The 25,242-nt window shown below is 37.2% G+C and overlaps 1 protein-coding gene across 4 annotated transcripts in view; it reads right to left on the bottom strand.

The window, feature by feature from the left end:
- Positions 1–991: 991 nt before the first annotated feature.
- Positions 992–25,242, bottom strand: part of SESTD1 (SEC14 and spectrin domain containing 1) — a 151,066-nt gene continuing 126,815 nt past the window's right edge. For all 4 annotated transcript variants that reach the window (XM_061434098.1, XM_061434084.1, XM_061434092.1 and 1 more), the window contains 8 exons: positions 23,147–23,341; positions 22,507–22,621; positions 20,885–21,044; positions 16,059–16,140; positions 15,224–15,346; positions 14,229–14,420; positions 11,436–11,557; positions 992–8,928 (listed from right to left, as the gene is read on the bottom strand). In XM_061434098.1, coding sequence (XP_061290082.1) covers positions 8,799–8,928; positions 11,436–11,557; positions 14,229–14,420; positions 15,224–15,346; positions 16,059–16,140; positions 20,885–21,044; positions 22,507–22,621; positions 23,147–23,341 — 1,119 coding nt within the window. In that variant the 3' untranslated portion in view covers positions 992–8,798. The remainder of the gene's footprint in view (positions 8,929–11,435; positions 11,558–14,228; positions 14,421–15,223; positions 15,347–16,058; positions 16,141–20,884; positions 21,045–22,506; positions 22,622–23,146; positions 23,342–25,242) is intronic.

The raw sequence follows: 25,242 nt of genomic DNA, 5'->3' as shown, positions 1-25,242 counted from the left end.
CAGACTAGCTTTTTGCTTATTGTTCACAGTTTTTCCACCTTTTTTGCTGTTGCTGTTGTTAGATACTATCTCTTCTATAGTCCCAACAAAAACTGGGTATTTCTTACTCTTTTAACTTTCACCTAAGAGTTTGTTTATGAGAATACCTTTGTGTAGATTTTATGAACAATGTGGAACAACTCTGTGAATCCATCATGTCCAAAGGGAAATCTAGAGACGGGGTGGACACTAGTTGGGAAAATGAACTTTTTCATATAGATATAGATATAGATATAGATATAGATAGATATATATCTTGCTCGTATGTTGAACTATCACTCAAATACACTTAATTTCATCCAACAAGGCTTGCCAACTTCCAAATTCTGGCAACTATGAATTCCTGGCAACTATGAATTTCTGGCAACTATGAATGGCAGCCATTCTGGAGCTGCTATTATGTACAGCATAAGAAGAATGTGTCATATGAAGTACAGCTAACTTTCTTCTAACATGCATTCCCCAACCCCAAATATACTCTATCCTTCTCAGTCTTAAAAATGGACTTATTGGTAGGAACAAAGGAAATGTAACCACTACCATTGTGATGAGAACCTAACAATTTCTGACAACGTGGGACTTACAGAAAGTCCTGAGTTTTTGTGCTAAGCCTGTGGGAAGGCAGGATGGGAGTCTGACAAGGGAAAGAGGCACACAGGTAAAGTGTGTTTAGTCTCTGTCTTCTAAGACCCCAGATAACTTCAGAACAAAGGAGTTGAATTTTTGTCTTAATAAAATATTTTATAGACTATTGATAGGAAAAAAAAAAGTAATGTAAAAAAATCTAATTTGAATGATTAAAAAAATGCAGAATTCATCAGATTATCTTATAGAGACCAGTATGACTTAATTCTCTCTGGATGTCATGAAAAATCATTAGTAACAGAAACCAAATTTATTGTCCAAAGTGATAACATATCAAAGAAATACATATCAAATCTGTTGCCATTAATTAGTTTTTAACATCTTTATTGCATTTACAATGTGTGTGGAACATTATTAGGATTTACAGTAGAAGCCAAATATCCCAGCCCTTGAAAATCAAATAAGAAAGATTGAATGAACCATACATAAATATCTGTGAACACAAGCACTGGAAACGTACATATGATTATAATTTTACAGGCTTAGACAGGTAACTGCTGTATGTAACAGAACAGGTGGGAAGGGTAAGACAAAGTAGAAAAAAGTCACTAGGGGTGCAAAATAACTGTAGCTGGGTGGTATTGAATAAAAAGACAATATTGAAAATACGATTTGATTTGTAAAGGCTAAAATGTCCTGCAAAAACATATCTACTTCCTAAGCACAATTGTGAGGTAGAATTCTCCCCACCCCGTTTTCTGGTTTCTTGACCACCGTTTGGGGGATTTTCCATCCAGATGCTTCTCTTCACGCTGCGGTACCTGGGACTAACCAGTAGGACATGTTCTTTAATACCCCTTCCATCCCCATTGAACAGAATGAATCTTTTCTGTTCAATTATCAGTCTTATTTTGCCTACTGAAAACGGGTGGCAAAAGTTAGTAATGTAACAAACCAATGCTGTTTCTTCTAGCTAATATTATCACCATGCTTGGCTAAGTACTTTAATCATTCAAGGAGTTACACTAAAATTTCAGGGATAGGTACCATTTGGGGAGCTGTTTTGGGCACACAGGCATTTGTGTCCTTCAACACTAACTGCCAACTGTGAAGAATGCCATTTCTATTCCAAATCCACTTCTAATACTTCAGATTATGGGTCATAAAAATAGTTTACAGTTTTCTACACACTCAAAATATATGAAAATCCAGGACACAGCACACCCACATTGAAAAAAAGATATGCAAGTTTCTTTCAAAACTACCGTATGACACAGAAACTCTAATCCTAGGTATTCACCCGAGAGAGATGAAAGCCTATGTTCACATAAGACTTATGTTAAGAATAACCATAGCAGCTTCACTTATAATCACCAGTACTGCAAACAGCCCAGGTATTTATAAATAGGAAAATGAATAAATAAACTGTAATACAGTCATACAATGGAATACTACTCAGCAATAAAAAAGGAATTAACTATTAATACACACAACCACATGGATAAATCTCCAAAACATGGTAAGTGAAGAAGCCTTCAAGAAAGATACATGCTGTGTGGCTCTATTTACACAAAGATCTAGAACACGAGATCCGATTTAAGGTAGAACAAAGAATAGAGGCTGCCTGTGGAGGAGGATGTGGTTGTAGAGGACTGACTGGAAATGGCACCATGGGAATTGTTTTAATAGCATTTTATATTTTGACAGCACTGTATGTATTTACCAAAACCCAGCAGATACACATTTAAGACTTCCACATTCGTTGTATGCTAATTTTAAATAAAAGTAAAATTGCAAGCAAATACCGAATTCTAGCTAATGACTGAAGTATTCAGCAGGAAGTGTGTAGATTTCTTCAATTTAAAATGCATCAGAAACAATCTGAATTGGTGAACTGATGGATGGATAGATACGTGACAAAGCACAGTTAATGCTAACTAGCATCTAGGTGGTGGGTATACTATAAAATTTTAACTTTTTTATATGCTTGAAAAATTTTATAATAAAATATTGGGGAAAAAATTCAGGGCACACTGCTTCCAAAATAATGCTGCTGAGAATTTCATTACTGATTTCATAATCATAAATTCTTCCCAACAGTGTCAACTTAGAAACTTAAGAGCGTGTGAAAGGATATTCCTGTGTGAGGTAAGCAATCAGTTCTTGGATCTGTGCTGACTTAAAATTGTCAAGGTGATTTTTCATCTCCTCACACTTACATGCATTGATGGTTATTTTGAGCAAATTTGTTGGTTGTGTAGACTAACAGAGTTAAGATGAAAAAAACATTCTAAAGGGAAAAATCAAGCACATTTTTTTTTACTGATTTTTAAAACTGAAAAAGAACCAGAGTAACTATAAGAGAAACAATGTGTAGACCCAAAACACGATGTGAGGCTTGATCATAGTGAATAGGTCCCCGCCAGTCAAGTGGAAGGACACCGGAGTCATTCTCCTGTCTCTCCAGGAATGACACATTTAGAGACACCATCTAGAGATGGCATCTGACTTGTAAATACTTCTAAGGGGACACTGAGAGGATAAGAATGGCTTCAGACTCCTATAGCCTTTTGTCAGAAATATTTAGTATTCCACAAGACTGACTTAAGATTCATAACAATGCTACTCTAATATTGAAAGCTGGTAACTATTTTTAGTTATGGTGACTCAGTGGTAAAGAATCCACCTGCCAATGCAGGAGAAACAGGAGTCACGGGTTTGATCCCTGGTCAGGAAGATTCCCTGGGAAAGGAAATGGCAACCCACTCCAGTATTCTTGCCTGGGAAATTCCATGGACAGAGGAGCCTGGCAGCCTACAGTCCAAAGGGTCACAAAGAGTTGGACATGACTTCGCGACTGAGTACCCAGCACAAGAATTTCTGTATAATTACCTATGGTATTATGTGTTGCCTCCTAAAAATTTTCTAACCTCCATTCTTTTATAATTTTGCCTACTGCTTTCACAGTGTGTAGTTACAGTTCTGGCTCTTCCTGTGATCTCTAAGTTCATGTTCTAGCACAGGCTCTGCCTTTTCCTCAAGCACACGGACTAGTTTTGTCATGTTTTCAAGTCTGCTTTAAAACATTACAGTCACGTTACTCAGCATTGTATCTATGAGCCTTTTTCAGTATTAAACATTCCCATGTACTTATGCTGTTTCATGAAGCACTCGTAGCTCCATCAGCCTCTATTATAGTCTTTTTCTCTTATTATCACTGCCCAAGTTTACCAGGATTGCTCTTCTCTAACCATAACAGCACCAATGGTGGTCAGATTCATGCTCCTGTTTCTACAGGTTGGTGCTGACTCACTAAGATCATGAGCAGGACTTCTACTTACTTTCTTACTTTTCAATGGACTTGTATTCATGTCCTGTTAACCTCAAAGTAGAGGATACTCCTCCCGTGTCCTCCATCTGGCTGGCCTATCATCCTGCCACAACAGAGTTAATTTGTCAGGTTTAAAAATCTTGCTGTTTACTGCAGAGCCCACTGGCCCCACCCTCAGTATTTTCAGTACACCGAATGGAGGGGAAATGGGAGTGTTGGGAGGTGAGCAGACAAGGTTCCCTTTCTCCCAAGACCCCGTGCTTGGGACAAGAACACGATTAAAGAATGCTCCCCATTCTATTCTGGAAAAATAATAATCCTTCTATTTTGAATAATATTTTTTCAACAGACTTTTAACATAATTATACTTCATTCTTAAAATTACTTGGTATGACTTCTCTATTTTACAGGTTCAGAGAAGTTTAATGATTTTTCACCCAGGTTAGTAAATGCCAAAGCCAGATTCTAAAGTATTTAAACTCTACCTCTTTTCATTATATTCACTAGAGTTCTTATTTTAGCCTAAGTTTACAACCTTTCCTGTACTATTCTTGCCATTATTTATGTTTCTTGGCTAAACCTAGGTTTTCTGCAGCACACACATAAGTCAACTAATGTCAGGAGTTAAACCTGCACTTCCTTTTCCCTCATCAAAGTGACTGTTGCCCCTCTATATACCAGGAGCGAAATTTTCCACATCCAACTGGAGCTCTTTATTTTTTGAACTGAAAGTTAGCTCTAGCTAAGTTTTGCTAATTAGGTTAACTGGTCAGCTATATTCTAATCCACCTTCTTAATCCTAGATAATTTTTCCTTTTGAGGTTTAAAAAAATATATCCCAAACATACATCTCTTGTCACTGATGTTTACCAATGTTAACTTCCTATAGCGTTTTCAATAGACTCAAGAATGGGGACGATTTTAACAACTACAGTTATGTTCAGTTTTTAGTAATCACAGTATTTTACCATGGTCCTGTGGGGGTGGGAAAAGTACATAGTAATTTCCAATCTTTCTGGCAAGGAACTTAAAATGTAGTAGAGAATTACAAAGTCATTCTTCAAACAAAGCCAGTACAGAGACAGGTTCAACTAATCTCACAATCACGCCATTTGTCACAGTGGGCTTATGTATGATTTACTCAGCACTATCAGAAAAATAACTGCCATATTCACATTAAGGAGAATGCACTAACAATAATACGCTGGATAGCACACCCCACACATCAATTGATAGTGAAACGAGCACGTTAATACCAGGTAATGCTTTGGAGCACTGGCCAACATAAAGACCTATAAGGTGAGAGAAGTATCCAATCCTCTACAGAGCAAGGAAGCCTAGAACTGCCGACATCTTAGCTGGCAGACTACGCAATTTTATCACCCATGAGTTACCATGGTAGAATCAGGTGACCAACAATGAAGACTGGGAATACCATCAATTTTATCTGAAAGGAAGTTATCATCTTCACATCATAATTTTGCTGGGTTAGACATGTGTGAATAGATGCCTAAACTGTCCATAAGATACTTAGCTTACACAGGAGCAAATTTATGACATGAAGACAAAAGAAAAACTCGAAGCAAAACAAAAAATTAAGCTAGCCTAATTAACATTCAATAACTCCCTGAGATGAGTTAAGATAATGTGAAAGTTGTAGCATGCGTGCTAAGTCACTTCAGTCATGTCTACCTCTTTGCGACCTATGGACTGTAGCCTGCCTGGCTTCTCTGTCCATGGGACTCTCCAGGCAAAAATACTGGAGTGGGCTGCCATGCCTCCTCCAGGCGATCTTCCTGGCCCAGGGATCAAACTCGATGTCTCCTGTGGTTCCTGCATCGCAGGCAGATTCTTTATTGCTGAGCCACAGGGGAAGCCCAAGTTGTAGCCTATATTGTACCGATTAAAAATGATGGTTCTTTATTTGCAGGCCAATGTTAATTTATTACAAAGAACTTGTCTTTTCAAACAGATTGAAGTCACTTCCTTCACAGGTATTCTAGTGAGCTATGATCCTATGAATAAAAATCACATTCGGGCATTGTTGGTTTTCATTCATAACTATGTCTATGGGTATTTGGATACACATATAGAAAGCAGGAGCAAAGTTACAAATGAAAAGCAACAATATTTACTATGTGTTAAAAGCAGAATCCATCTTCACTTGAAATACTCAAACCACAAATATTTCCAGATATGCCTTACTTCACTCTTGCTGTAGGCAGGGCAGATTAAGGCACATAAAATTAACTCATTTGACAGTAAGTAGGGGAGTTGATGGTAGAATTAGAGAGTCTCTTTACTTACAACCCAGTTCCTTTCTGGCAAAGTCTTAATAAATTCAGTATGAGAGATATTGAGTACAACTATCTCAATTACTTCAGTATCTAAAACTATCAAATGACTTCCTGATGAGTAGATTCACTCAGTCAGTTCTAACTTTAGGAAATCTGTTTAAAACATACTTCAGACTACAGTACAAGAGGAATTATTACTAACCCTTACAACAGACATACAGGGGAACTGAGCAACTATTGTTGTTCAGTTGCTACGGCATGTCTGATTCTTTGTGACCCTACAGACTGCAGCACGCCAGGCTTCCCTGTCCTTCATTATCTCCCAGAGTTTGCTCAAACTCATGTCCATTGAGTTAGCGATGCCATCCAACCATCTCATCCTCTGTCATGTTCTCCTCCTGCCCTCAATCTTTCCCAGCATCAGGGGCTTTTCCAGAGTAACTATTATGCCATGAGCAAAATGCTGGGAATAGGAGAAGTCAGGCCCACAAGTTTCCTTCCCTCCAAAGAGCTCATAGTGTAGCAGGCACAGACATAAATAGCTGCAGCATGTGGTTAGCACCGTCATGAGGACTGAAATGAAGAATCACAAACGTTCATACTCATAGAAGTTAAACCTTAAAAGACTAAGGATTAACAAATAAAGAAAAAGCCTTTCTGGATGTTCTCAGAAGCAGTGGCAGCATAAAAGGGAGCAGTTAAATGTAGCCCCCAGATTTTCTGGCATGTCCATTAAAAAAGACTGTATCTCAAACCAAAATTACTCTGAGAAAGGTGAAAAAAAATATGATAAATAACTTCACCTAAGCTGAAAATGTCAAGCAGGTAGCTGAAAGTACAGGTTGAGACGTTCGGACCAGATACATAACACAGGACACTGGGATAAAATAAGATACCCTAAGGACAGGATACATCCAGAATCATTCCGAAGACAGAATCTGAGAGAGCACATTTTAGTAGATGCATTTTAAATAACAGTTATGTGACTACACTGAGTTACAACAGAAGATAACATCGTCAAGGGAGGAAACACCATAGGAGAGGCTGCTCCATGGTAGGAATGCTGCAGAGGCAGAAAAGGAGAGAGGAATGCAAAGTGGAAAAAAAAGAAACCATTCAATTCAGTAACTGGATCCCACTGCACACCTCTGCACTGCAGGGCTCTGTACAGCCAGGCTGCAAGGCGCTGAGCAGCGAGTGCTGGGGACGCAGGGGCAGGGGATATGGGATTCTGCAAGAAGTCTGGCAGTGAAGAAGGCTGGAAAAACCAGCAGGCTCAGAAGGAGCTTTTTCCACTGGAAGTATGATACATGGACATTTCAGTAGACAATGGAAAGAAAAGAGCATACTTTGCATAATTTTGTATTGATCACAGACTATAAAATTGCTTTAATCTTTCTCAAAAACATTTTCTGAAACAAAGATGAACACAAAATTATATGTATTTTACCATTTAAACTTAATATAAACTTAAAAGCATTAACATTTTATATATTTAATTTCTAAAAGATGTGTACAATTTTTGTTATTATACTACACCAGAATCTTGCATCTAGTCTATCATGACAAATTAAATGTTATTAACAATTGCTATTTTAGCTCCTGAAAGATTACTCTGATATAGAGGATGACATTTAAGTAACTATGTATGCCTTTCCCAGCCCTCCTCTCCCAAAGACAAAATATTTTCAGAACAGTAATTTGGATAACATTTTTCAAGTTGAAGAAGAGAAAAATGAGAGTGTTCCACTAACATCTAAACTTTTCTTCACAATAATTTTTTTTGATAAAACATGCTTATTTATTATATATACATGCTTACATATGAATTTCCTGGCTAAAATACATGCAACCAACATGAAAAAACAAATATTAAACCATCCTCACAAGCTTAAGAATGCCCTTTTAATTAAGGCACTCATGTTTGGAAACAGGATATAACCACCAAATTAAATAAGGTGTTTAAAAGAAGCCTTTTATTAAGCACAAACAACTTTTAATACATTATCAATACAAATAGGAAAATGTCTTTTAATGAATATGATATATCAAAAATCTGAAGGTTTTTCTTCATACGGACACAATAAAAATAATCAAATTTGAAGGAGAATTACAAAGCAAAATTTTGAGGACACCACTGTCTACTAATAACAGTTGAGCTATAGTCTAAATTTACTACATCACCTGGGGAGGAAGGGCAACCATTTTTTATAGAGAGAATTCTAAACTCTTATTAGCACCATTCAAAGCTTATTATCAGTTGTTCATCTACAAACTGACAGGTCAGGTAAAGCTTTAAAGCAAGTTTTCAGTGCAATGTTTACAGTTCCTTCTTTTACAATACTTGGAGTCTATGATCTCAAAGCATGTTAAACAATTCTGCCTTGGTAATTACAAGGTGTTAACATGTGGAGAGAAATGTGTAATGGAAAGAAATGAGGCTTATCCTGGCTGTGAAACGCATCTTAACGTATTGTAGCTAATGCTGGAGTATGCTGATGACATGCGGGACTATGAACAGCAGGTCTCTAGGAAGAAGGCAGCTATTAGCTCTCTGTAGTCATCATTTCTGGATGTCTCAGCTGCTGCCTTTTGAGACTAACTAGTTTCATCCTGTCTCTGATGTGTTCTGCAGTAGAAGCCATGTCACTTGGGCTCCCAAAATATTGTTCAGTTCTAAAAATCAAAACAGAAAAAGCTCAATCAGATTAATACAAACCCATTGACTGTGCAGTGAATGCAAAAGGAAGCAAAAATTACCATAAAAATTACCTACGTGGTATGCCGTTAGTTCATTTGCAGACCATACTGTTTATCTTTGAGTAGCAATTCAGTAGGAGAAACATTTTTTAAAATGGCATAAAACATTTTTTAAAATGGAAAAAAGTATATTAATGGTATAAATATCCTATCACGTATACTTCTGATAATCTCAATAAACCAAACAATGCAACAAATAAACAGTGCAACAGCAACAACGCTCTGCTTTCAGCTTGGGAGCCAGACCAGACACAAATATAAAGTCTGTGTGAGTACTTTGGTGCTAAGGACTGTGGTCATCAGATGTTTAATATAGCTGGCAAGTAAAATATCCATTTAATGTTAAGCCATCATTTGGGACATTAATAGGCAAAATCATTTAATTTTATCCTATTTGCAAAGACACAGTATTCAGAGTCATAGAATCTTTTAGAGCTCCAAGAGTTGTTGAAAATAATCTGGTTTAGCTTTGTCTTTTCAGATCAGAAAACTAAGACCTATAAAAACAAATGACTGAACTACAATCACACAGTGGAAAAAACAGAATCTGAATGTGGGTCTTCAAGCAGGGAATCCAGAGAGACCGCCTTATTTCTTTCATTGTTCTAGGAGAATGGTACAAAAGGTAAGTGTGACTAAGCTCACTGTCACATTTTACACAGTATAAACAAATTACCATACAAAAGGGAATGGAATAATAACTGCAAATATTAAAGTTGTGAAATCTGAAAACAGAGCACTAACTGACTCTTCCATTTTAAAAACGAAAATGACACGTGAACTATTTGTAGAACCTGGGAGAAGCAGCCCATGCGAAAGAACCAGGGGGAGATGCTCCTGGGAGGACTTGAGTAGAATGAGACTGACTTTGTGACAACTGGCTGTGAAACACAGAAATGAGGTTTTGGTGGAGTGATGTCCTAAATGGACCAACCAGAAGCACCCTACTAACACTGTTACCAGCTGGATTTATAAAACTTTTAGATTTTATTCTCTTTTATACACTGGAGATACACACGACTTTAAAAGCTACTTCTGATTATTTAAGTTTAGGTATGACTAGAGATTATCTAAGCATAGACTATGAATAACATTATATCTTCTCAATATCAATTCCAAATAATCCTTTGAAGTTCATGACACATTAGCTGTGGCACTTATCACGTGTGAGATAATCGTTTTAAGTAGTTTATATACATTTAGCTCATTTAACACCCTCACACATAACCCAAGGAGGTATGGAAAATATATTCCTATTTTTAGATGAGGGAATGAGGCACAGAAAAGGTGAAGTGGCTTGCCCAAGAAGTCACAGCTAGTAAGTGGTGGAGCTGACATTTAAACCCAACAAACCAGGCTCCAGAGTCCACAATCAAACCTACTACACTATAGTACAGTGTTGGCGTTTCTGTTTAGTTGCTCAGTTGTGTCCGACTCTTTGTGACCCCATGGACTAGCCCACCAGGCTCCTCTGTCCATGGGATTTCCCAGGCAAGAACACTGAAGTGGGTTGCCACTTCCTTCTCCAGGGGATCTTCCCAACCCAGGGACTGAACACACGTCTCTTGCCCTGGCAGGCGGATTCCACTGAACTACCAGGAAAGCCCTATATTACAATGTAAGGACAGTACATTCAGTGGTTTGGTTTCTCTATTGTTTGAATTAAATATCCTCTGAATTACCACCAAACTGTTTTCCTTGAGAAGATCTAGCTCCCTGGAGATAAAGCTACTATGATTCATTTACTGGACCATTTATTTGCAAGATGTTAATTCTTATTTTTATCATCAACTATGTGAAATGGAAAGGAATGTGGAAATCATGACCCCATCATTTTACAAATGAAGAAATTAGGACTCTACATAGCACAGTGAAAAAGAGAATGGATTTGGTGCCAGACAGACCTGAAACTATGTTCTAATTTCACTTAGAAGCTGTGATATCCTGACAACTTACTTAATCTTTCTGAGCTTCAGTTTCTTCATCTGTAAATCACAATAATCGTACTGGCCTAGCACTGTTTGGTCAAAAGCCTATAGGTGAAATGTTTAGCTTTGCGCTGGGTATATATTTTGAGCACACTGAACATTCCCCTCCCCATCCATTCCCTGAATGAAGTTCAAAGTTACCTGACTCCTTATCATCACAGTCAAGGCTAGAACCCAGTATGTCAACCTACTCAATGATCTTTCTTCTACAATAAGCTATCGAGGGCAATACATTTGATAGCAGCAAGTACCAACTGCTACCACTGTTAAAAACCCAGTAGGGATTTCTTTTCATTTTAAACTCATTTATTACAGATACTGAAGATGTCAACCAAAGCTAATTTACTAGGACTTTTTAGAAACAGATCTTCTTCTCTTGGTATTACTTTAAGACCTTACTGATAAAAGCACAAATTGTAAGAACATGCAGCATACCCATCAGGATAAACTACAGGAACAGTTAGTCTATCTAAAAGTGATTTCCCAACCGCTTCAACTTCATCAAACTGCTCCTCATCATTAATAGCTTCAGGCTCTTCTGGACAGTCTTGTAAAATCTGCAACAAATAAAAGTGCAACATCAATCAAGAGACACAGAAGGAAACCAAGTTCATTAAAATTTAGTAGATTGACGGTGTTTCTGTTCTGTTCCTAGAATCTTCATGTATGTCATAGAAGACTGATGATTGACAAAGCTGACCCAAGAAATTCAAATAAAATCAAACACATAATCCACACTAATAATATTAGAATTGGAATAAGAAGAGTTCTATAGTGATTTCCAAAAAAAAAAAAAAATACTAGACTATTATTTGGAATTAAACTGAAACTGTGCTTAAGAAGTAGTATTCTTTCATACATTAAGTAACAATTTATTGAATACTCACTTTATGTTTATGTAGTGGCTTGGGATATGAATGAGAAACGGATTTTGACCTCAAAGAGCTTACAAACTTCACAAATGAAAAGATATATATAAATACATAACATATACCCAGAGTACAAACACATAACAAGGTGATTCCCTAGCTAGAAACTTTACAGTTATTTTAAAAACAGATCTGCTGACTTGAGTTACATGATATAAACTAAAAAACAAAATATAAATAGATATGGTTTTAATTCAAATTTGGAATTTCTATAGTCCTTGATATTATTTTTTCCTTAATTATCACTATTTAAATTTAAATGGTATGAAAGAAAGAAAAAATTGCTGTGATTTGAAATAGTTAAGGCTGTTAAGTACAGACCCACAGAGTAGCCGCTAGGGACACGTGGTTAGTGAGCTCTTGAAGTGTGTCTAGTCTCAGATGCAGACGTGCTATCAGTCCAAGATACGCTTTAGATTTAAAACAGTAATACTAATTTTAAAAATTTACCTCCAAAAAAAAAATCTGCAAATTTGAGACAGAATAAAAATAATTTATTTTTGCAACTCTGTTTGCATACTTTTCTGAATCCAATTATGTTTATTTTGGCATTACTCATAAAGGATATTTTCATATAATAAAACTCCAGATTTAATTTAAATATTTTCCTAATCACTATAATTTGCTATGCAGTTTGCTTATAGTTGTGGCTTGCTGGTATGAAACAGAACCCACCCAAGAGAAAAATAACATCTAATAACAAAAGGTTTTACATAAGTTGACATAATAAAATAACCTTAAGCAGAGTTTATTATAAGCATGATAAAGGCCAAGAACCAGAAAAAATAGGAACATTAATATTTTATGAAAAAATTCTCAATCATATTCATTCTTGGGCTTCCTGGTGGCTCAGATGGTAAACAGTCCCCCTGCAATGCAGGAGACCCAGGTTCGATCCCTGGGCTGGGAAGATTCCCTAGAGAAAGGATTGGCTACCCACTCTGGTATTCTTGCCTGGATAATTCCATGGACAGAGGAGCCTGGCAGGCTCCATGGGGTCACAAAGACTTGGACACAACCAAGCAACTAATATATATTCATTATTACATAACTTCTTAAAGAGATCTAGATTTTTAAATGTCTTTGCAGATAAATTTTAAGAGTAGTATCCTAAAAAATTATCAGTGGTGTTAAGAGATTGGGCCAGTGGTCACGCTGGGATGGGCAGCAGAAGCAGTGTGATTAAAAGAGGATGGGGAACAACCTCTGGGTGCTGGTAACATTCTGTTATTTGAATAGTGCGCTGATTACACAGGCGTCCTCACTCTGAAAATTCAGTGAGCAGAACATTTGAGCTGCACATTTTTCTATGTTAGTAGTATAGTTCAATAAAAAGTTTTCACTGAAACAATCAATAGATAAATAAGTCAAGCCATTTGGATACTTTAATTCATCAACAGTCGGCCCATCTTACACTAAAAAAATGACCTGTAGAGTTCAGTAACCGGCTCAGTGAGAGTTAATGTGGACATTTCCCAACAGATGTACTGCATAACACAGACAGAAACTGCTTAATTCCTGAGGCTCCTGGCAGTATCTCTTCTGTCCTATAGACCAAGGCTATCTTAGGTTTCTCATATCTTAACTTGCATTGAATATCCCCTACATATAAACTTTCATCTTTAAGAAATCAAAACAAAGTTAACTACTTAGTAAGGCTCCTCTTTGGAATGGAAATAGAAGACTTGGATGCTATCAATTTTCACTGTGGAGCTGAGAAAAAGGTTCAATTGAAAATTTGCCCAAATAAAACACCGCATATTAACTTTTTAGTTTCTGAGATTAATGAATTCATTAAATAGTAAATTCTAGAATGATTCTTTAAAGATAACACATGAAAAAAAAAGGTTTCATTTTTATCCTTACTCTTGTAATTTTAGCTGGAGAGGCTCAAAAGATTATACAAATCACAAAGTGACCTTTTAAAAAATTTATGACAATTAGTAGTATTTGAGAACACAAAGTTTCCTTTCTTGGCATAATGAAACAGTGGGAGTCACGACACTCGAAAGAACAGACAGTACATTCTGGGCACCAGGTCGGGTGAGGAGAGACATGGTGCTGAGCAAAGACTACTGGACGGTTTCAGTTCCTCTAACCACAGTACTCCAACCCTGGTATGGCTTACCAAGAATCTGATGTGAACTTTCCAAGACAATATGTTATACCTAAACAAACTTTAAACAATGGAATGCATATAAATTTTTAAAGAACAGACTAATCATAAAATTACAAGGTAAACACATTTTAAACATACATAACACACACAACTGAAACTACATTTTTAAAAAAAGCGAACCTTTTCAGCATTTGAGTGAAAGGCAATAGCCATCTCCAGCCTATGCACCCTCTCTTCAGATGCGACTGTGAACTGCTTCCACACTCTGTTCAGCCGAGGAAGCGTATCCCCAGATGACCGAGAGGTGCAGCGCAAAGACTGGCACAGCACCACTGTGGCCTGCAGCAGCTGTCTGCCGTAGTCGTAAGTGCTCTGAAGAAGAGAAGGTGAACGCAAAGTTATGACAACAGAAGTCTAAAGAGAGGGGCAGGAAAGTGAACAGGAGGACTGGAGCGGCAATTAAGTAACACTGCTAGAAGTCAATAATGAATGAGTCCACTGGCGCTTACTACTGCAAGTCGCCTGCATGCATAAATAATTAAGCGGAAGCAATACTACCAGTTAATTTTTATTAAGTTTATTTCTTGTTAGGCTTTCCTCTCTTACTCTGCTTTCCTCTCAGCCTGCTCAATTTCACCAGCCCAAAAAATAAAAAAAAAGAAAAGAAAGAAATCAATTAAAAAAAAATCTGCTCACCCATTAATTAAAACAAATGGGTGGAAAGGGGCATTTAATATTCCACATAGGAAACCACACTGTTAACAACATGAACTCAGTAATTAGGGAAAATAAGATAACTTTTCACATGAAAAAAAACCCATGTTGTTATAATGCTGACACTGTTGAGATGCAGAAACTAGGGTTTCTAATTGACTGATATTAACTTATACTTCATAGTAACTTTTACAAATGAATGGTTACTGCCTTAAAATTACCATAATATATTAATATATCATAAATCAGAGGGAGCTACAGAACCTGTATTCAGGAAAACTTAAACCCTCTCAAATTTATACAGGCTAGTTTTGATTCATCAGCTGACATTTTCTTAGTTCTATATTTCTGGATTAATATAACTAACCTTCTTGGACTTGGGGGGCTAAGTTACATTACAAACATGTAGAAAACTATTTTAACACTGAGCTTGTAGAAAAGGAAGATAACCAGTTCTGCACCTGTGCAACATCAACAAATTTTCTATGCTTCTCCAGCAGAACTTTCGTTTCCTGAGCGTCATCCCCCAATCTGGTGTGTGTCTTAAGAAGAGCATCCAGAAGTTCACTGAGCCATTCTACTGCCTGAATGAAAATAAGTCACAGTCAACCTGGAGTCGTAACTTTTTACCTTGTATATCAAAACACCATATTAATAAAAAGAAAGATTACTATCATGTGATTAATTAACCCATTTGTTATAATCGTAATAGCTTATTTCAGTGCCAAGCTACATGAGTTAATAATCTCTCCTCTTCCTTAAAATTTTTAAAATCTAAAGACAAGACCTATTAGAGAGAAGTACTCATTTAAAATTAACATCACATGATTTATATTAATAAAATCCATGTGTCTATGTAATATAGATCTTATTGGAATCGCATTACAGACTTAATGTTACAACTTAAAATTCTAAGTTTCTTCTATGTTAAGTTGTAACTATGTTTTTTGATATTGACTATGCAAAATAGCAAACTGTTTATCTAGCTACAAAACCCTCTTGTGGGTTAAAAGGCAGTAAACTACACCAGCCTTCATCCTGGGATGTAACTGACAACCAAATCACAATAATAAATAATTCCAATTTCTAGCTCAATAGAGCATTTCATTGAGAAGTAAGTCAAATGAGACCAGTAAGATTATTGGAAATATAAAACTTTATTACTGCAACAGGATAAATGAGAATCTGATTTAATGAATTTACTTAGGACCATGAAAAGAACACTTCTGTTTACAGTTAGGTGAAATCAATTTTCTAAGTAAAGACAAGTACATAATAGGCTTGACTTATCTTTACCTGGGCAGCATCTTCTTCACATTTAAACAACTGTACCATCTGAAGCATCTTTAATCTTCGCACATCTACCATGTCTTCACATCTAATAAATCCAAACATGAATTTAGGGAAACATTTCAGTTTTGTGGATAACTAGTATAACACCACCATCTGCACACATATTTTACAGTATATTAAAATACTTAGTCTTACACTATGGAGACTGTAACTATTTTGTATTGGTTTGCAAGAATTTTAAGGATATCTGTATCTGTGTTCCATTAAAACCTCAAAATACCTGAAAGATACTAAATCACAAACCCTCTTGAGTATTGTATGGATTGTGCAAAATACTGAAGCAAAGCACAAACACAGGAGTACACTAGAGCCTGAAGAGACAGTAACTGCCAATTAGCATTAAACGAACTTCAAAGACAAAAACATAAAGTTTCTAAAATACTAGTTTAGAGAATGATGCTCCAAGGAAATTAAAAAAAAAATTAAAGCTTTTCATTATATTACATTACCAGAGTAATATCTAATTTTGAATTAAAAAAAAAAAAAAGCTCCCATCTATGCTCTTAAGAAAGAAAAAAAATTCTGTTGATCTCTGGATAGAAAGAAACACAATTCAGAGTATTTTTAGATTTTAATGTGGTCTCCCTGGATGACATACAGATCAAAATTTTAAGCTGACTTGATCAATTAAGCTCTGATCCATCCATCCCCTTCATTTCCATGCAATTCCATGTACTTCAGATGGGAAGGAGAGAATCTCATGGCAGTACTGAATACCACTAACAAGCCACCCAGGAGGCACTGGGCTCCACTAGAGTTGATATTCTTAAGGAAGCTTGATAACAATAACTAAGTCATTGTCACAGGCTATTTTTTTTTTCCAAGAATGCCCTCACCACAATCTATAACATATTTTTAAAGGGCAATTTGGTTAAATAATCCTACAAGGGACTGAAGAGAAGTGATTTATTTTTCAAATCTGAAGCTAAAAGACAAGGTAAGACATGTCAATGATGAAGACAGTATCATACTTAACATATATTTTCAGGTACTGGAGAGTGTGCTTGAAAATACAAGACATGGTTTCTACTTACTGGTTAGAATAAGATGGTCCCACTTGGGAAGATGGACTTTTAAAAAAACAATGTGATAAATACTGATGTGGAGCTATATGAGAATAGGCAGGAACAAGTAAAAACTTGCCCAAGAAATCTAAAAAGGCTTCCAAGGATAAGTACCCCAGAGTCTTGAATAATAAGTAGGAATACACTAGGCAGAAAATGAGGGAAGAAGTATTTTGAGTGCTCTGGATGCTTGAAACGACATGATGCATTCAGGAAAGTGAAAATAAGTGTGTGGTTTTGTAGGAAAGTTAAAGGAGGTAAGATTATACAGGACTGGGTTATGAAGGGTCTCCTACACTATTCCAAGGAGACTGAACTTCATCTGAGGAAACAGGAAGTAACTGAGAGGGGTTCACACAAGAAGTTAGGTAATTGGATGAGTGCTTTACAAAGATGGTGCTCATGCACAACAGACTGTAGAGGAGCAAGGAAGGAAGTAGGTAAGAGCTAAGATCATGAAAAAAGGATTTGGAGACAGCAGAACTTGGGCATCTGATGAGGCTGTAAGAGACGATTTTGGTAAATCCTTTGGACAAATCCCAAGTTTGGTAACTGATGGTATTTTTAACTGGGACAGGAAACTAAAGGAGGAAAGCCAGGTTTGGAGGACAATGATTCCAATCCATACAAGTGAGTTTTAAGTATCGTATGGGGCACCCAGGTGGAGATGCTCAGTAGGTAAGAGGAATTACAGGTCCAAAGTATAGGGGAGGGATCTGTGTCAGAGCTGTAACTATTCAATCATGGTGATACTGAAGAAAGTCATTGAAGTGGTGAGACTGTGCGGGGAGACGACAATGAGTGAGAAGAGGATTTGGCCTCGGAACAAACCCTGAAAGCAGTGAAATTAGCTAAAAGACAAGAAATCAGTGCAGAAAACCAAGAAGAAACAGAGTGCCCACGAGAATCATAAAGGTGTTTTTAATGTATATAAAGTTGTCAGGGAGTTTCAAACAGAAAAAAAAAAATGTCAGTTGTCCCTAATGCTATTCAGAGTGGTCAAGCAATGTCAGAACCGAAAGTATTCCCTGGATTTTGAGCAAGATGAAGGGTTTATTTAAATGTGGCAAGTACAGTCACTGATGACATCAGTAAGAGCAAGTTCAGTGAAGTGGTGAGGGGAGAGGTCAGACGAAGAAGGGTTGAAAAGTAAACTGGAGACAGTGAAGAAGTATGAATGCAGATTAGATCTTCAATGACAGCTGTCAAGGAGAGCTCAAGGCAGAGAAAGAACAGTTGGAAGAGGAGGTGGTAATTTCACACACTAGATGAGCACTAGAAAGGACAGAAACGATATGGACCTAACAGAAGCAGAGGTATGAAGAGGTGGTAAGAATACACAGAGGAACTGTACAAAAAAGGTCTTTATGACCAGGTAAACACAATGGTGTGATCACTCACCTAGAGCCAGACATCCTGGAGTGAGAGGTCAAATGGGCCTTAGGAAGCATCACTATGAACAAAGCTAGCAGAAGCGATGGAATTCAGCTGAACTATTCCAAATCCTAAAAGATGATGCTATAAAAGTGCTGCACTCAATATGCCAACAAATTTGGAAAACTCAGCAGTGGCCACAGGATTAGAAGAGGTCAGTTTTCAATCAAATCCCAAAGAAGGGCAATGCCAAAGAATGTTCAAACTACCACACAACTGCACTCATTTCACATGCAAGCAAGGTCATGCTCAAAACCCTCCAAGCAAAGCTTCAATAGTACATGAACCAAGAACTTTCAGATGTACAAGCTGGATTTAGAAAAGGCAGAGGAACCAGAGATCAAAGTGCCAACATCCATTGGATCATAGAAGAAGCAACAGAAAAAAATCTACTTCTGCTTCATTGACTATGCTAAATCCTTTACTGTGCACATCACAACAAACTGTGGAAAATCCTTAAAATGAATACCAGACCACCTTACCTGTCTCCTGAGAAACCTGTATGTAGGTCAAGAAGCAACAGTTAGAGCCAGACACAGAACAATAGACTGGTTTAAAATTGGAAAAGGAGTGTGTCAAGGCTGTATACTGTCACCCTGATTATTTAACTTATATACAGAGTACATCATGCAAAATGTCAGGCTGGATGAAGCACAAGCTGGAATCAAGATTGCCAGGATAAATATTAATAACCTCAGATATGCAGATGGCACCACCCTTGTGGCAGAAAGCAAAAAACAATTAAAGAGCCTCTTGATGAAGGTAAAAAAGGAGAGTGAAAAAGCTGGCTTAAAACTCAACATTCAAAAAATGAAGGTCATGGCATCTGGTCCCATCAGTTCATGGCAAAAAGATGGAGAAACAATGGAAACAGCAACAGACTTTATATTCTTGGGCTCCAAAATCACTCCAGACGGTGAGTGTAGCCATGAAATTAAAAGATAGTTGCTCCTTGGAAGAAATGTTATGACAAACCTAGACATTATATTAAAAAGCAGAGACATGATTTTGCCCACAAAGGTCCGTCTAGTCAAAGCTATGGTGTTTCCAGTAGTCATGTATGAATGTGAGAGTTGGACCATAAAGAAAGCTGAGTGCTGAAGAATTGATGCTGTTGGAGAAGACTCTTCAGAGTCCCTTGGACAAAGCAAGAAGATCAAACCAGTCAATCTTACAAGGAAATCAACCATGAATGTTCATAGGAAGGACTGATGTTGAAGCTGAAACTCCAATACTTTGGCCACCTGACTCTAAGAGCCAACTCACTGGAAAAGACCCTGATGCTGGGAAAGATGCAAGGAGAAGGGGATGACAGAGGACAAGATGGTTGGATGGCATCACCAGTTCAATGGACACGAGTCTGAGCAAGCTCTGGGAGATGATGAAGGACAGGGAGGCCTGGGGTGCTGCAGTCCATGGGGTCGCAGAGTTGGACATGACTGGGGACTGAACAATAACAAAGTATTTGAATGAAAGGCAGGGATTAAAGAGCGGGAACTGACTGAGTGAGGAGACATGGGGATACACAGTTTTCATAAGAGCAGAGCTTTTTTCATCCTTCTGATGAAAATAATGTAATGGATAAGTTTGCAGATATGAGGATAGAAGGAATCTCTATCTAATGACTGTTTTTTCTGTGATGCAGAGGGAAGTTTCTGTGAGGTTTTGTTGATGCCCTTGAAATTTCTAAGTGTACTAAAATTTCATACAACCATGATAGTCTTTATGTCCTAGCATATATTAATTTAATCATTTATTTTGCAATATCCTGCAATTGCTATTGCAAGTTGAGTTTTCAAAGAACCCTTTAAATTTCTAGTTCTACCATATAACAAATGAAACTAAACATTACCTTACCCAGAATTTACTGTCTAATCCTTTATATGACAACAACGGATGAGTGACAATTTGTGTGAGGTTTAGATGAAGAAACAGATCAACGTATGATAAATTTAACAGCAACTCTAACCTAAATGAAAATGGAAACGCCAGATTCTCCCGAGTCTTAAAAGAGAGACGAGTCACAGGCTATACTGGGGATAAAGAATGTGACGCACTTGAATGGAAATGAAATTTATCCATCATATGAATGAATTGCCATTATTTGTTAGTACAATTATACACAATAACCATTACATTTACCGAAAACTTACTACATGCCTACTATGAAACAGGTAAGAATTTCTACTTTGTATGGAAAATGTATCAATTTTCATTTTAATAAATATTATGTTGTCTCAGCAAAAATAAACATGAATAGTCAAACTTTGCCTTTGTTTTCTAAGCTGCATATCTTCCATCACTCCTTGTATGTGGTCCACATTTTCCTTATTCTCAATGGTTACATCCTTTCCATAGGCCCAGGATGCCTGATTGGAGATCTGATCCAGAAGACCTTGACCTTTTTCACGCAAACCTTGCAATCCTACATCTAAAACAAAAGTTACCATATTTAATCTCTTAAACAAGAGAAGCTTTCCCTCCCTTAATTAAATCCTCTCAGCAGATACTGTACTTGGATTGCTAGGATAACAGCTTTGTACATTAAACTTCTTTGGTCTGGAGCCCTCTGAATATTTCAATCAATAAAACCCATTTAAACGTGGCTCAAATTGGAGCTCCCTCTCATTCAAATTCTCCCTAATGAGAATTTCTAAAAGGTGAACTTCCGTAGACAACTAATTACTTTTCAAAATTGCAAGTAGAAAGTGTGAGAATTCCTGTCTTGATGAGTAAGATTTTCAATTCTTTCCTTTCTGTTTTTACATAGTTCAGTTTTTAGGAGAACATAGAAGGCAAATGCTTTGTTCAAAAAATATATCAGAGCCACAAGACATTAAAACAGTCAAGCACTGTGTTCTCACCGTAAAAGGACACTGAACATTTTGAAAATAGGTGCTATCAGCTTATACTCAACAAGAAGCAACACTTAGGATGTATTTATAAGACTTTAAATTAGGTATGTATATTGGAATTCCTTTAGCATTTTTAAAGGAAAAACATTGCTTAAGAAAACTTGTGACACTTTTGAAATAAATTTCATTTGGCAAATTAGATACTAAACATGTAATTACATCATCCATTAAAATAACAAAGACTATAAGCAAGTAAAATGCCAATACAAACATGATTTTTCAAACCCATTCCCTCAAGTTCTTTTCAAAATTAATTAAATTGGTTCAGTCACATGCCACCATTTCCCACTAAATCGCTGCCTTAAGTTTCTGCTTCCTACTCCATTTTCCTTTGCCCGATGTCCCACTCAGTACACACACCCTCCACCCCCATTTTCACATCCACTATTCACTTCTCCCGGTCATGACCTAGGAAACCTCTCTGCATTTTCTACTTGTAGTAAAAGTCAAAAGGCTATGGTGTCAAGTAAGGGTACTAGCTTAATAAAACTGAACCACCCTCTCCTTGGAGAGTATGTAACCTTGGCAATGTTCCCAGTTTGGAGAAACAAATGCACAGAACCAAACCAACTCTTCTTTTCACAAGGTTAGGGTATAGCAACAACAAAAATCATTGCATAAAACACAATGTGGGGCATACAGGGTTTACCACAGAACACTTCACAGCTAAATACAGGTTACGCATGCACTACAGGTAACTGCTCATAGAATATGCAAGACACAGCACTTGTAGATTCGGCTGGGTAAACAGGAAAGGCTGAAGGCCTTCTGGAGGAAGGGTGACGGACCACCAATGAAAGATAACAACTGCAGTATAAATTACACCCTTTACGGGGATAAAAACTTTTTATACTAATTTCTCCTGTGCTCCCTGTACATGATTATAATTAGATCAGTATAAGTTGACTTGTCTAACCATGGTAATGATATTTTTAAAAAAAGAACCCTTATGTTTCAGCATTTTTAAAATCTGCTTACCAACACTTTTCAGCTTCTCTTCAAGCAGTTTTAAAGTTTGCTGAATCGATGCTCCATCAGCTGGTGCTACATCTACGCACAACATCCCTAATAAGCCATCCAACTGCTGAGACAACTAAAGCAGAGGGACACCAAAGAGATAACCCTGATATAATCAGCATCTACAGTGTTTAATGATTAATGAGGTTTGTATCTAATGAAGTTACCACGATTATACTTGAAAAAACTCTGCTGTTAAAAGACAAGGACACATAATTAGAATACACGTTATCTGAAAGACAGAACACACAGATGCATGCACCAGGAAGACAGTACGTCTAGGTCGGCAGAATGCAGACAAGTGTTGAAACTTTCATTTCTATCTATGTTATAAAACATGAACATCAAAAAACTATCCAAACGAAATCTAGCAATTACATTGGGACACTCTATTTAGACAAAAAAAAAAGTTTAGTTGCATGCAGAATAATGTAACATAAAATTAAAAAAAAAAATCAAAAAGGTCTATCTTGTTTCCCCCACCAATAAATTTTACTGTTCCAGAAAAATAATTAAGAGACATGCAAACCTGCAAAACTGATGTGCAGATAAGTACTCAGATAATCTGAAGCAAAGAAAAGCAATCAGAGTAATCACTTACATCTTGGGCAACACCATGAAATTCAAGAGCTGCTTGTAGCAGATTCTGCCTAAATTCCAGCTGACTGGCCTGTCGATAACAAACATCACTAAGTTGTTGCTGGAGTGACTTCAGTTCCACAAGATCTTCCTCATCCCCAGCATTTAAGAGTGCTGCAATTTGCTGATTCAGTTCCACATAAACTGCAAACCATTCCTGTAATAGAGACATTGTAAATTAATGATCAAATCAGCTCCTGAAGAACACACTACATTTTACAGTATCTCCAGATATACTAAGTAACATATATGAGATTTTTTAAAATCAAAATAATTTGAGGATAAAAAGTCCCAGTGTTCAAATCCTTTCACTGAGATCCCTGGAATAACTCCTGCCAACAGCAAAATCTATTTCCTCATGGCTGGCCTCTAAACGTTCCCTTCTCTCTCCTGTTCTCTGTGGAACCCATCACCCTCAGAGAGAGCAGTGAGCCCTGCCGCTCTGCTGACCGCTGCTGCTGTGTCCACAGGTGACCGACCACAAGCCCAGAGGGAGATGGCTGCCCCACTCCTATTTCCAAACCATTTCTTCCATCCTTCTCTCAAAAACCACATCTCCTGCGAAGTGCATGTTGTTGGACTCCACCCTGCCAACTCTTCCTGCCGCGTGCCCTCATCTCAGTCAGCAGACTTCTCGGCCTTCCTCTCAGCGTCAGCCTTCTTCCTGACTTTCACCATGCAGACATCCGACCAACACTGCACTCTTAGCTCCTTGACCCCCTCCCTCACTTCCACCTGTCCTGCCCCCAGCTACACCTCAGCTACCTACTCCAGCAGACACAAAATCTGTTATTAATATCCTGTACTACTGTACAGCCCACTCTCTGACCACCGGTTACTGACTGTCCCATTCACATCCTTTAGTATGCTGGCTCCTACAGCCCCATGCGGTTCACCCATCCACTGGCCTCAGCATGTTCTCAGCTCATGAGTCTAGCACTCAAGAGCCTCCTGTCCTCACTTCTACACTGTGTCAGAGGCACAGCCTATGCTCATGCCATACTCTGTTCCTCCATCAGATTCACCTGTCAAAAATGAAGACCAGATGCTGAAAAACCTTTGGATAAAATTCAGCATCCATTCATGAGAAAAAAATTTCCAGAAACTCTACTCAACACTCTATAATGGCCTACGTGGGAAAATAAACTTAAAAAGAGTAGATATATGTATATGTATAACTGATTCAATTTGCTGTACAGCAGAAACTAACACAACATTGTAAATCAAGTACAATAAAAATATTTTAAAAGACCTACTTTTGAAACAAGCGAAAAAGAAAAAACAAAAAACCCTCAACAAATTACTAGCAAGCCTAATCCAATACTTTAAGTGGATTGTACACTGTGATCAAGTGGCATTTATCCCAGGAGTGCAAGGATTTTTCAGTATCCACAAATTAATCAGTACAATTCATCACACCAACAAATTAAAAAATAAAAACCATATGATCATCTCAATTGATGCAGAAAATTCTTTTGACAAAATTCGATATCCATTTATGTTAAAAAAAAAAAAAAAAAAAAACTTTCCAGGAAGTAGGCATAGAGGGGACAAACCTCAACATAATAAAGACCACAAAGGAAAAACCCAGAGCTAACATCATATTCAATGGTGAAAAGCTGAAAGCATTTCCTCTAAGATCAAAAGCAAGACAAGGATGCTCATTCTCACTGCTCTTATTCAGCAAAGTTTTGGAAGTCCTAGCCATAGCAATCAGAGAAGAAAAAGAAATAAAAGAATCCAAATTGGAAAAGAAGTAGTAAAAGTGTCACGTTTTGTAGATGACATGATACTCTACACAGAATATCCTAAAGACACCACCAGAAAACCACTAGAGTTCATCAACGAATTTGGTAAAGTTGAAAGATATGAAACTGTTAGCAGTGGTCAACTAATTTGCAAACTATTAGCCAAAAGATGTTATTTAAAGGCATGCGACTAGATGAAATTATCCAAACACAAACAGTATTGGTTCAGAAGAAAAGAGCCTTTGGAAAGCTGAACCCTGGGTCACTCCTAAATTCAGAGGGCAAGGAGAGGAAAGAGATCGAGCAGAAG

This window comes from Bos javanicus, chromosome 2, assembly GCF_032452875.1.
Source record: "Bos javanicus breed banteng chromosome 2, ARS-OSU_banteng_1.0, whole genome shotgun sequence".
In the NCBI taxonomy this organism is placed as follows: domain Eukaryota; kingdom Metazoa; phylum Chordata; class Mammalia; order Artiodactyla; family Bovidae; genus Bos; species Bos javanicus.
Note: the sequence above shows the minus strand (reverse complement) of the source record. Positions and strands in the feature narration are given on the sequence as shown.